At 38.6% G+C, this 14,231-nt stretch overlaps 1 protein-coding gene across 1 annotated transcript in view; it reads right to left on the reverse strand.

Annotated features, from left to right (window-relative positions):
• LOC117499309 (roundabout homolog 2-like) overlaps positions 1 to 1,400 on the reverse strand; it is a 92,486-nt gene extending 91,086 nt beyond the window's left edge. Inside the window, exon 1 of the mRNA XM_034151649.1 lies at positions 900 to 1,400. Coding sequence (XP_034007540.1) covers positions 900 to 954 — 55 coding nt within the window. The 5' untranslated portion in view covers positions 955 to 1,400. The remainder of the gene's footprint in view (positions 1 to 899) is intronic.
• Positions 1,401 to 14,231: the final 12,831 nt, after the last annotated feature.

A 14,231-nucleotide genomic window follows, 5' to 3' on the forward strand; every position in this document is an offset into this window, starting at 1 on the left:
TGAGTAAGCATCTTCTCTATGGCACATTAGCCTTTTCAGCTATGGGATAGCTCCATCATCTGCCTGAGCAACCTTTCACATTATAGGCCACCCAGAATATGACCCAAGATAGGTCCATTACAGCAAACGGTGAGCACAGTGAGATAACTGATGGGTTTGCAACACCTTTTAAAGGGACTTTGCAAAAGGCTGCCACCTCCTAGTCGATTAATTGGTCGTTTTGGGATTCGTTTTTAGTGATTTTTATTTTTTGCAGAATGACTTGTTTTCAATAGACTTCTGAACAAATCAACACAAAAAAGGTTCAAAGTGGTGCTTTTAAACCAATCTTTAAGGAGAAAACCAGTTTTACAATCGCATGAGTGTTAATCACTGAATAATTTCCTAAGTCGAGGACAGCCTTACTACCAGCACAAGACAACCAGGTAATGAGATATAAGGAGGTGAATATATTACAATTAACTTAATTAAAGCCTTTTTTTTAGAAAACAAAAGGTTTGGTGTTTGCTTGCACACTTCAAACGACAAATCTTTCTGAAATACAATTATAAAGCTGCCAAAGATCGTACCCCAGTAACAAATGTGTTCATTTAGAGCAGCCCTTATAAATAAATAAGCAACTTTCGTCTAGCCATTTAGCAGTCGGTCTGGCACAATATCGTACACCCAAGCTGAATAAACCACATAAGATATGGTGCATTTGCTTGCTGCATTTATAGATTTGTAAAACGAGTTTAAGAGGAGAAACAAATGCACTGTACTTCAGGATAACACATTCTGCATCTGCTCCATGCATTGTACTGAAAAGTGAGTCCAACACGCTTCAGGTTGCAGCTGAAGCTAAATGTGAGAGGAAACATCATTGTGATATTTAGTAGTAAGTCAATTCATCAACTTACCGTCGGTTTGGGTGTACAGAAGTCCGCAGAGAAATAAATACTGTAGAGGACCCATTCTGGCATATTGGCCCCGTTGGCTATCGATGCATGAATTCCTCCTCAAGCGAAAACGAACAATCAATGAATCAATGAATCCTGTCTCCACTCGTGTGACTTTGAGACAATTTACTCAAGTTAGTGAACTAAGAAGAACCGAATCGGTTATTCGAGCCGCTGAAGGAGATCATTCACATGCCCATTCTTCCTCTCCAAGAGCGCACCAGAGAACGGCGAGTCGGAAATTTCTGCAGTCAACAATTGTAAAAAAAAAAAACACATCACCGACGCCCAAAGACACTCCAGTTACTGGCGGTTTCCACCACCGACCGTGTTCTTCTCACACTTTACCGGGTCACACCGACCGCGGGAAAACGCATCCATCCTTACGCGGGACAAGTGGAGAGATGGGAAGGTGGAGATGGGATGCAGTCAGAGGTGAGAAGCTGCTCGGTGCAGCACAGCGCAGCAGCCCCTCCTCTCCACTCCGCTGCCCTGGGAGAAACTAACAGGCGAATATAATATACACAATAGATGCAAAACTCAGCAGCACTTTGCGTTCTGGACAATTAGATGCTGGTAATGGCACTCATTAGTGTTTATTTTCTTTCTTTTTTTCCTGGGAGGTAATTTAATGCATCTGGGAAATTCACACGTGCACCAAGATCAATGTATATACAATTGCAAGTATGGCCATTTTGTTAGTCATGTTTTTTTTCTTAGTTTCAATTATTTCTTGGACAGATTAGATGTCTTACATTACTTTACATTACATTACCTTTGGTGGAGCTTTTATTCATTATTCGTATGTATTTAATTGCATAGCTGTCCATAACAAAACAGATTAAGGGTCCTTTTCTTATACATACTTTTTTCTTTTCTTTTCATTTCTTCCTTACATTCTATGTATATCAGCATTTGGAGTAGAGTTGCAACACTATATTAATCAACTGAATAAAATAAATACCGTGTACTGTTGCTTATGGGGTAATACCTCAATTATGTGATGAGTGTATCACATTTGACTCCTTTCTGGTTTGATTTTGTTGAGTTTAATGGTTAAGGATAAGTTGATTGCAGAATAATTAAATGTTTTCTTGATAATCCATAGATATTTAAAGGAATTGCAAATGTCAGAAAATGCTGTTATTATCCTGTCAAATATGGATACTTTCTTCTTTTCTCTTTGGTCTTTTGGGTTTTGGACTGACTAAACAAGACATTCAGAGTCATCTCCATGGACTTTGAGAAACTTGGATGAACATTTTTAAAGGGGCCCTGTTATGCTTACTTTCTGGTTTCATAATTTTATTTTGTGCCTCTACTGTGACATTTTCACAAACTTTAAAGTTCAAAAAGGTCTTTATTTTTCTCATACCTGTGCTGCAGCACCTCTGTTCACCCTTTGTCTGAAACCAGAGCCAATAGAAGCGAATGTGTTACATAGTGATGTCAATATGTAACGGTAGTAAACAAAGGAGCCCAATGGAGGCAGGGGGGTGTATGGTAGACTTCGGGATGATAACCTTTGCAGACCATTTACATGCACAAAAACACACTACAGGAAAGGGAAAACACCAAAAAGCATAATAGAGCTCCTTTGCATGGTTGAGAAAATGATTGGCAGAATAATTAATAACGAAATAATTCTTAGCTGCAGCCCTACTGGCAAACTGTTCTCTAAAGTCTCTCAGGTTTACCTTTACACATCCAGTAAATCAAGCTAATCCGATAAAAAAAAAAGGTAATGTGATGGAATGCAACTGTAACTTAATACAGTTTTGTTACTGGAGCCATTTCGTTTGATCAACAAACACACGCCTCCACTGTCTGGCAGATTTGATCTCATAGATTTGATGCATTATTTCAGTTGTATTATATCTTGACTTTCTCCTCCTATTAACTTACCCCTGTGTCCCACAATGTGTCAAGTGAAATATTTCAAATATTGCCTCCCAGATTTACCTGGTAGCATTTTATTTTCATGTTCATGGTTGGAACAGCTTCTACAAAAGGTAGAGAAGGCTGTAAAGAAATGGCACTTCATCCCACCCACTGCCCGAGGTGCTTATCCTGCCCCGTGGTCAATACCGCTCAATATTTTCAATAGCATTATAAATGCAGCTCCTTGCCGTGAGACGAGGGTGAAATGGGCTGTTCCAGGTGTTATTGATCCAGAGCGTGAAATTAAACCATTTTTGGCATTGTGTTTAGAGCGGTAGATTGAATAGTAATTTGTGGGCGATGGCTAAATCGGGTCTGAATGAAGGGGGCTGCACAAAATCATTTTAATTGGATCGATCTCAACCATCAGAGAATAATATTTTCTATAGAAAGTGCCGGTGAGATTGTTCTCATGGCACCTCAGCTCAAGTCATGGTGTTGTGAACACCTCCCGCCTCTCAATAGCTTTTTGATTACACTCCAATTAAACAAGCCTTTAAAGAAGTGCTGGGATATTTAATTGGCATATTTAAAAAATAAATGCGTCCTTGTATTCCTGGACAATGCAGTGGATGATTGATGTGAATTGTCACTGACTGTTTTTATAGAAAGCTTGACCTTAACCCTTTGCACGTCCTGTCTCTCAAAAGTGCAAGGAGATAATAAATAGGCTTTTGAAGAAATTAATAACCTCACAAAATCCATCAAGGTGAACTTTAATGATGTGGGAAGGAAACTTCAAGAACAAGTGCTAATTGTACCAAATGACTTCATGCACAGTGCTATTCATCATAAGCACTTACGGTTGAAAAAAAATGTTGATATCAATCTCCTACCTCCTGCCCACAGAGAATTGGGATTAAGTAATTGACATAGCGGAAGACTGCAATGGAGCTAAAGCCAAAATGGCATTTCAGTGTCTTAATGCAAGAGAGATATTAAAATGTTCCGTCTAGACACTGATAAAATGGGATGATTAATGAGCGTACTGTGTATGCTGAAGCACATGCTATCAGTGAAACTCATATATCAGTTATTGCTAGGACAGTATGCAACACAGACTGCACCTATACTCTAACACAAAGGAGAGACTTTAAAATAAAGCATTAACATGCATGGGATTTAGATACATCTGTCAGGCAAGTCCATTTTTAGCTTAATGCCAAAAGAGCTGATTATATCATCATGTTGTTTAGGCTGCCATTCAATTTTGAGCAATCCTGCTATTTCTCATAAAGTAAAATAGGCAAATGATTTACGAGATGTATTTGTAATCACACTTTACATCCTTTCTGCTTTACATTTTTTTGTAAATCATTATGATCTGAACAAAAACCATACTGTACATTAAAGATATTGCATTACTGTATACTTAAAGATGCCGATCATCTTTGGCAAGGCCAGCCTTACTGGCGGGAAGACACACATTAACCTTCTTGGAAAATAGCTGATATATATATAATGTATCCGGGAAAAGCACCTGCATCTAAATGTATATATGGTGAGTAGATTGAAAAAAAGCATTAAAATGAGGAAATCCAGGAGAAAATTGCAATTGCTGTAAGTTATTGCGTACTGGCTTTTCTGTCTATAATAAGGTCATAACAAGAGAAGAGGTGATTGTTTATCTTTGAAGTTGAATGAGATAAGAGAGGCAGAGAAATCACACACTGAGACGGACATGTTTCCAGGCAACGTGGAACTCTGCCGTCTTTCTCACACAGACCAACATCAAAAGGGCTAGCAACTCTCATCAATCTACCTCTCTCTCTGTTGATCACACACAGGAGACAGTGTCAAGGTCACGAGTTTTGTCCGCACCATTACCTACTCATAAGCGTGTTTGTCCAAGCCAGGAGTGTAGGAGGTAACAGATGGTGTGTGTGACAGTGTGTTCAACACCAGGCAAGCTCAGCCTTAGTGAGAGTCGACAGAGTAGACATGTGTCCTGACCACGAAGCCAAAACCTGTGTACAAGTGACACAAGGTGTTCAGTCCGGTGGAAGCCTCAAACAGTGCTTGAAATATACACCAATGAATATTTTCATTTGATGCAACTAGAAATGTAAAAAAAAAGGCACAGTGGACTGTATTTTTTTTGTCATAGCTGAACTGTATCACACAGCATTTTAAATTGCAGCATCAACATATTTGAACACTGGTGTTGTGGTTGGGCTTATTTCCAAACCTAATAATTGTATGTGTTCAGCTTTTTGCTTTAAAAAGTGCTGAACAAGACTGAGTTGAAGCTGATAGCACTTTCATTTACAATGTGTAAACTGTAACAGAAGCGTGACATTTTCATCTTTCTAGACCATTTTTCTTCTCATACAGCATAATACAAGCAAAGACCATATGTTGTTCAACTACCATGGCCTTTTTTTACTAACCCTAACCCTGCTTTTTAAGTTTACCTGCACACCTTTACCTTTACTCTATTCCAATATATTGTTTAATAAAAAAAGACAATTATAATATGAAGGAATATATTGTTCCACTGTGTATGTTCCATTAAGCAAATACAAAAAAATTAAACCAGTTAACCACATTTCTTTTAGTATTACTAATCCCATTGAGGTTTCAGCTCAGTTTTTTGGATTGCAGATAACTCAGAATCAGAATCAGAATACCTTTATTCGTCCCACAGAGGGGACATGTACGTATTTACGTACGTATTTACTGAGTTATACATCTTAAATGGCTCGATGTAATAAATAACCTTAAACTGTATTGAACTGTTAATTTGTCCATAAGATATCAGTCATGTTATAATGCATTGTCTAACCCGTCAGTTGCAGTGTCTTGGTCCTTTCGAAGCCGAAGTTAGTTTTTGTCTTCCCCTATTGTTCAGATTGGCTGAGTTCCATACGTTATTAGGATAATGTGTGGGGGTGTTTCATAGCTGTCAGGGAAACTGTGATTCCTTTTGAATACAACATGGGGTAGCAAGGGCTGAGGAAAGAGAGACAGTGCAAGCTGGCAGTGAAAGTGGGAAAGGTCCAACTGAATGTTCCAGGAAGCAAAATCCTGTGGGGGATTTCCTGCTTGAACAGTCTCACACAACAAGTCACAGAAGCTTAACCAGCAAAGATATATTGCCAGTCACTCCCAAACAGCATAAAGTATATGACCGTATATGACTCCTTGTGTTGGTGTTGGTGTTGGCTGGGACGAAACGAGCAACGAAACAAAGCCATTGGCACCCAGCTTTCTACCTCCAGTTACGGCAATATCTGGGTCTGAATTTGGTTTCCAGTTACATTTCATCATCAAAATGATCCAGGATACTAGAGGCAGCTGTTGAAAAAAACAGTATTGTAAAGCCTTACAAAGTTAAACAAAACAATACAAGTTGCTCCCATGGCTGGTGAACTGGTGCAAGAGAGTCGGCTGAATTTCTCACAATATCCGATAGATGACAATATCCAGATTGGGTGCTGCTGCCAGCAAAAACAATCTTTATAGATTGCATGGTCAGCTGATAATTAACTATACATCATCATGCTCTGATGGAGTTCATGAGCATACAATTTGCTTCTATACATTTGACACTCTTTGTGTTCAAAGTCAGAAGTCAGTTTTGGTTAGCCTGAACAGTTCATATTGATCATAAAAATCTACTGAATTCAAAGTATGAATTTGACTGCAGTACATTTCATGTAGGAAGAAGTACTGTGGATTGAGATGGCTCTTAAAATCTGAAACTGTACCATAAATCTCGGGATACCTTTGAAGTAATGTGCAGAGGACTCTTGAAATCAAAGCTAGACATCAGAAGAAGCCTCTTCTCAAGAGAGGCAGCTTTCTATCTTGGAGATGAGTGGTGTTGTCAATACATTGCTATCACTTTATTCTCTTACAGTGGACACATTGCTTCCTCTGTATACCTTCACGCTTCACAAAACACCATTGAACTCCTGACACACCTTGCTAGAGTAGAGAGAGAAGGACCCAAACCTACCAACTAAATGCTTTCAAGGTGAAAAAGGCCCCATTCAGCTTCGTAAAGTGGAAGTGGTACTTTCGGGGACACTAGCGAGGTATCTCTCTAGCGATATAGACATGTAGGAGGAAGAAAGGGCTTCTGTTAAATCAGGCGCAAAGGCATTTACAACATTTGTTTTTCCTCTGGATGAGCACAGGGAAAAAATTGAAAAACAAGGAAGAAAATGCTAAGAGCAATTTGCGCGAGAAACCCAACGAAGCACTGTTCAACATTTTAAAAATGGCAGATAATAGACTTCTTTCATGCGTGTAAACATTGCATTTCCATAGAAATGGCCTCTTTCTGGGCCTCATACGGGTAGTCATGGGTGAGAGTTATGTAGCGCTTACCTCCTAATCTTGTCAGATGTTTCTAAAACAGTCCCTGGTTTTAAATGTGAAATAGAAAAACAAGGTTCAAAACTGAGTCTAAAAAAGATCATGTGCATTATGAATTATGTCTAAAGAGTGAGGTATTTTCAAGCAGGCTACAGGGCTGTTTCATTTTGAAATTGGCTCCTTTTATTTCAACATGGTTAGGGTTAGGGTTGGCAGTGATGGAGTGGTTTGAGTCACTTGCAGTTTAAAGTAACTTGAATATCATGAATAGAAAACATTCATTTTGACCTACATACATATCCATAATTAAAATCTAACATTGAATATACAACACATATCTACAGCATCTTTTCTAACAAATTGTTTGCCATATGTATCATTGTTTTATCAGTGTTGCAACTCTTTATTCTTACATTCTTTGTAGTATTCCTAAAATGATAGACACTATAAAACTTATAGATATGCATCTTTTTAAATGGGAATCAGGATATGTATTCAACAGAAGCTGCTCATACATCTACAATCCAATTAAGTATGTGGTTATTTTCAAATTAATATAGCATTGTGTAATCATATAATAGGTTGTACAGTAATGTTGAATAAATCAGCGCATCAACCATCAAACCATCAAACCATCAAATAAAATGCAAATGTTTTTTCTCAACATGATACAGTGGAATAATATAATAATTATTTAAGAATGGCAACTACAATGTGTATAATCAAAATATTATTGCAGAAAGCTGTTTTCCGCCAGTGTTTCTCATTGCATTCTAACAGTGCACCCCTGATAAATATATATGTTTTATTAATAAATATAGCCCTTTATTTAAAATCAAAGGAAGTGCAAAGCAAAATCTAATGAAAACGGTATCTCATTTTACAGTGGAGTGGGACTTTATGCCATCATCTGCCTGTGTAGGCACAGTGATAACATAATAACTCAAGAACAATAGATGCCAGAAACCCAATACGTACACCACAGGTTCCCCTAGAAACCTGTCGTGCACTTCTCTACAGAAGATGATCTGATTAGATTTTGGAAGACTTTTGCCGCATAAATTTGCATTGATGTGAGGTAAAATACATTCATTTTCCACTAAAGTCAGGCAGGCAGCACCTCCATCTCTAAGGAAACGGTTCCCTCCTGGATAAATGATGGGATGCTGCATGATCCCAGCAGTAGAGTTCAGGTGAGTCAGGGAGTGCATCAGGGAATAGCAACAGTGAGTTTGGCTGCCGATTTTCCGCATCACTTCCAACTCTATGTTCTCTGGTCAGTCTCCCGTGTGTCCCTGAGCTATGGTCATGGGGTTTCTGGTCAATGACCGAAAGAATGACATTGTGAATGCAAGTGACTGAATGTTTATGGTCTCAGTCACTTGATTGCAACCTTGAGTTTACAATTGAAGGGTGGGTTGACCATTCCAAATATTTGATGTTCTGGACAGGCATTTAGCTGCGATAATTTTATGTTAAAATGGTCAAAGTTGAGCATGATATTTATTGTATTTGTCTATCGTATTTCATTTGTTTGATGGAGCATTTGCAGTTATAATTTTTAAAGCAATTTAATTATACTTTACAAGGCTATTTTAAAATGTATGCTTAGGATTGTCAAGATGAATTACAGCAAATAGGTGGCAATACAATGAATAAGTTTATGCGCGGAGATGCCTGTTAAAGGTAAAGTCTGGCATACCTACTGTACACACAGGTTCACTAGATTATCAAGATACTAACTGATTCCTTTTGGCAACTGCAATGTGATGTTTGGTTTTCATTTCATGGTAGCCTTTCAAACAACATAATGCCGGATTTGGTATTTGCAATTTTGCGCCTCTACGGTTTGAGAGGGCAATTCACTTATATACTGCTATTGTATGATCAAAAACGATCAAATGGAGTTCTTTGATAAAAGCATAACATCAAGCTATTGCAACAACACAAGCAGAGTTAACTAAGCTAAGAGCCAACTAGCGGAAAGTAGTTGCTGTTAGCAGCACCTAGGGTTACTTTAGCAACTACTAAAGATTTCTGGCCATCAGGAAACTCTGTAGACCTCCAAGACTCAAGGCAGAGCAGTTGAAGAACATCATAGGGGAAACATTTATCAGTGAAATATGATCCAGTTTCACCAAGATCAATTTAGTGCTTTAAAGTCTTGCACACATCTCCAAGTTACAAAGTGCAAAAACAGGCATCCAGGCAGTGAGTGGGACTGGCAGAGGCATCCTTCTCCCTATTATTAAGTCAGAATGTAGCATCAAAATGATTTTGAAGCCACTATTTCAATGTAAAATTCATTAGTGACATAATGTTGCTTTTAGATAGCATATTGGTGACAAAGATACTGTAAGCCCTGACAGAACTATAGATAAATAACAACATTAGAGTCATTTTTTCCCCAAAGATAGAGCTTGTCTTAGGTGACTCACAGTTTACAGTATGTGAAGAAATTCAATACTCCTGACTCTCAACCTTGGAAAAACATTGTGTACTACACAGCCAAGGACACTGTGTTGTGCAGTGGTGCTGTCTGTGAGACAAATAGCATCAGCCCTGTGCTCACATGAAGCCTCCTCCATGTGCACTAACCTAACATTACTCAGGCACTTGCAACACCACAGCATTGAACCAAGTCATTTCTGATCGCACCAGTCTTAACAAAACAGATTGATGGAGTTCCAACAGAACTGGGGATGATATATGACTCATCATCACAAAGCTGTGTCATTGTTTTATATAAATCATGATTCATATCCCTGTAGAACAACTCAGAGACTGAATGTTGAAATCCTGATCTGGAAGGGGGATTGGAATGTCACATACAGGGGTTCAAATATTGCAAGGAGAACTAACAGTTGGTGTAAGGGCATGACAGCATGAATGATGTCACCTCCACATAATTTTTCATAATTTTTCAATCAGCAATGTGAAGGGGAAAAAGGACTTGGAATATTTATGGCTAAGAAAAAAACCTCCAACACCAACACAAAACCCTCAATCCTATTTATTTAATTTTTTGGTGATTATGTTTTATTGCACAGGGATATCCACAGGTAGTAGCAGAACAGTTCACTTAAATATACCTTGAAAGACTGTGTCATGCTGTGACCACAAGATGTTTCTCTTACAGTACCTGTTCCGCAACCCAATCATGCCTTATTATTAACGCTCGCTGAATGTCTGTAATTGATTCCTTTCGCCAGACAATAGGATAATTGCGCCTGGAAACAAACTAAATGCTGACATTTGACCTATTTCCAAATTACCATAACATTTTAACCATAGTATTGTCCACATTTTTAGCAAGTTTGCCTGATTGTTACTATATTTGAACAATATATTATAGGGTTATATCTATACAAAACATGTCTCTGAAGTGTTTTGCTCAAAATACCAAACAGATCACCCTAGCATGCCTCATACCCCTCTATTTCAGCCCTGTTACACATTTCCACTACACGGTCGGCCTCGGCCACGCTCGGTACGGCTCGGTACGGCTTGGCCTTAACAGGGCCGACTCACTTCATGCTGCGCTTCCATTACAGTTTAGGAACTGGGGTAGTTACTATAGTAACGCAGTGTAGGCGGAGCCGTGACGTCATCTTCAATGAGAACTCCAGAAACACAACACAGCCGTTAGCTGTTAGCACTCAGAGCTCACAGCTCCTTATATATGTTCAGAAACTCGACAAAAGTTAAACAAGTACACACCACAGACTGCCTGTGTCATGGTGAATACAGTCGCTGCTTTATTTATGTCTGTATAGGCCGTTGTTGTGAGTGTGGACGGTCGGAGCATATACTGCGTTAGTTTAGCCAATCTCCATCTAGAAAAACGCATTTTAAAAGGTTTTTCGCCTGCCGTCTGTCTGCAGACTTGTCAAAGCATTAATTCATGTTTTTTACTAACCGGTATCAGTATGTTGTTACTTCGGCATCATTTTGAAACGTGTATTACAATTAAATCACGGTCAAATATGTCCATCTTGTTGTAGTTGTAGCCCCCTTGCCAGCGCTCCTCTCTCTAGTTTAGCATACTCAGCCCGATTCAGCCCTGTTTGTTGGCCTCGATAGAACCACAATTTTCTCGGGCCAGAAAAGACGTGAAAAAGTGGCCCCGGGCCGGGCCGGGCCGGGACTAGGCCTAGTGGAAGCGCAACCAAAAACGTGCACGGCACGACACGGCACGCTTAAAGCGAGCTCCGCGCTGTAGTGGAACTGCGCCATAATGGCGCAGTTACAGAGCTACTGCTGGCCACACCCCTTTGGAGCGTCCACATGCAAGCAGTGAGCTCTGAAGAGAAGGCTGTCTACCAGCAGAAACTCCGCTAAAAGCTGCCGTGATTAAACGCCATTATATGTTCCTAACCACATCAAGCATTATTTCTGAAACAGTATGGAGCTCAAACACTTTCTCTCTCGCGGGTTTACCACAAGGTAAGTACCTTTTTATAGCCGACTTTTTTACACATATGCTCTCCAGTACAGCGTTAGCTCTGAGTGTTAGCGATGCTTGCAAATGTAAACACGTGGCCAGGGCCGGCCCTTGGCATAGGCAGTATAGGCGAATGCTAAGGGTGCATCAACCTATGGGGGGCGCCGAACATTTTTATTTAAGTAAAAAAAAATAATAATAAAAAAAAATGTTTTATTTAAATTTCAAAACAAAACAATTTCCCGATTTTGGATCAACAAAGTACATCCTATTATCTTATCTTAACAGAACTACGCCTATATTGCACACAGCGCCAATAAACTATGGCGTAACCCCCCCAAATCAGGTAAGTTTAACTGCCCCAGGACACTTTGTAAGTCTCCTTACACACCAGGGACACATATTTATGTATAAAAGACATGAAAAAGTGCATTTTGTATAATAGGTGACCTTCAATGAGGCTTCATTGTGGTCCCCTTTTCCCTCGCTATATGGAATTTCTCTATGTAAATGTATACCAATGAAGCCTAACCAGGAAGGTTGTTATACAGCTTGAGGGTGGTGGACAGCTTGAAATAAATAGACAGTTCTTAGATCTTTATTAGAGAGATCAATGTTTAAAGAGAAGTTCATTATATGGGTCTTATTAGGGTAATACACTGACAGATGAGTGATAGGGTTAGGGTTATAGTTCGGAGGGAAAAGTACTTGTGAGTCAGTACTTGTACTTGTGAGGCTGTTTGGCTGAGAGCATACACATGAACATCTAAACAGGACAGAAATAGGCATGCCTTTGTTGGTATGGGAAATAGAATGATGTGTATCTTTGTTCCATAACTTCAATACCGTTATAACTTCATTTGTCATCTCTAATAGTAGTCTTAGATAATGTGATGCCTTCAGGTGTCACTACAGTAAATCAGCCAAACTATAGTTCTTCCATTATCCACTGAGGCCAGAGGAAACGTGAAGGGAAGGGCAGAGGCAGCCTCTACGACTGGCCTTAGTTACAGAGAACGTTGTCAACTATTGTTAATGTTACATGCCATCCCTAATACTGTACACAAGATTAAATATTGGCTGAGTGAAGTCCTCTAGTAAATAATGGCATATTACTTTTTTCTCTTCCCATATAGAAGACTGTTGATTTGTATGATGAGTGATGTTTTTGGAGGCTATGTTTGTGAGAGATGATGATAATATGAGCAGGCATGATGGATCATTCCTGCTGCTGTCATTAGACTTCATTTTGTGTTGCTGTGCTACATTCAGATAAGCTTCCTGAAAAGCAAGGCAATCTCAGTGGTGGGTATAAATGACATTGTCTAACTCTTTGGAAACATGAGGAATACATTTTAATTACATTTCAAAAAAGTGATTGATGACGTAATTGGCAGCCCAAGTAATGCTGTATGGCTGGTATATCCTGAGGCATAAGATGTAGACAATGTATACAGACATACTTTTATTCCCACTGAGTAATAAAACTAGTTGTATCTTACATTTTCTTTCAAAACACCGATCCTTAGTCTGAACCTTGGGTAAAAAGTAACCAAAAATGTAACTACTTTTGAGTAACTTTATGTGGTTCTCTCCCAAAACTATACGATATTGGTTACAAATTTACTATATATATGGAATTACATTTACATTTATTTATTGGTGCAATACATGTAGCTATCGCACATTCCTGGGTCAATATCACTATAAAGTAACTTTGGTGTCCCCATCAGAATCACTCAGTTATCATGAAAATGTAGCATAATAATGAAACTCTGAGGTCTTATTATAAAAGGCCAAACATTTACACACATATCAGTACAATGATAAGTCTCTTGAAATGTGTTTCCTTCATTTTATACCTTATTTTTTCATTGGATGTATGTGATTTTGGCATGTCCCACACACTACTCTGCTAACTACAGTGTGTGTAATAAGTGGTTAAATTATACTACATTTAAAAAAAGATTATATGGTCTCCACAACGAGTTATTGGATAAAACGAGTCATTTTGATCATGTATATTCTATTTTCATAATGATATTGAACATGTTTCATGTTTCCCTGACATTTGCTGTCCACCCTGTCTGATGTTTTCAGTGACATTACTACCACCATTTTGTCTTTCCTCAATGGAGGCTGAGACATTGGCTAGTTGCAAAGTACGTTTTTTTAAACTTATATTTCGAAATTTTAATCATATTATGTGTGTAGTTGGATGTTGTCAAGCTTAACATGTCCACTCTGTCATAGTGAAATGTCAATTAATATAAAAACCTTTCAGAAATTCGAAATATATTTGTTAAACAGTACACAGTCACCTTGCTAACTGAATCATGTTGCTAACTGAAGGTCCACCATGTGCTCATTAAATGCTAATATTAGCCAAAAATGTCCACCCTGTCATTGTCCACCCTGTCAGCAAGCCTTCCATAAATAATATAAAATGTACATATTCAGAAAGCTATAGTCCCTTTCTCAACAATATATTTCAGTTAATTGAAAAAGTATTTGGATAATAATGAAATTATGGCAAACTATTTGTACCATTGTCCACCCTGTCAGCAAGCCTTCCCATGACAGGG

Source organism: Trematomus bernacchii, unplaced genomic scaffold (genome assembly GCF_902827165.1).
Source record: "Trematomus bernacchii unplaced genomic scaffold, fTreBer1.1, whole genome shotgun sequence".
In the NCBI taxonomy this organism is placed as follows: Eukaryota; Metazoa; Chordata; class Actinopteri; order Perciformes; family Nototheniidae; genus Trematomus; species Trematomus bernacchii.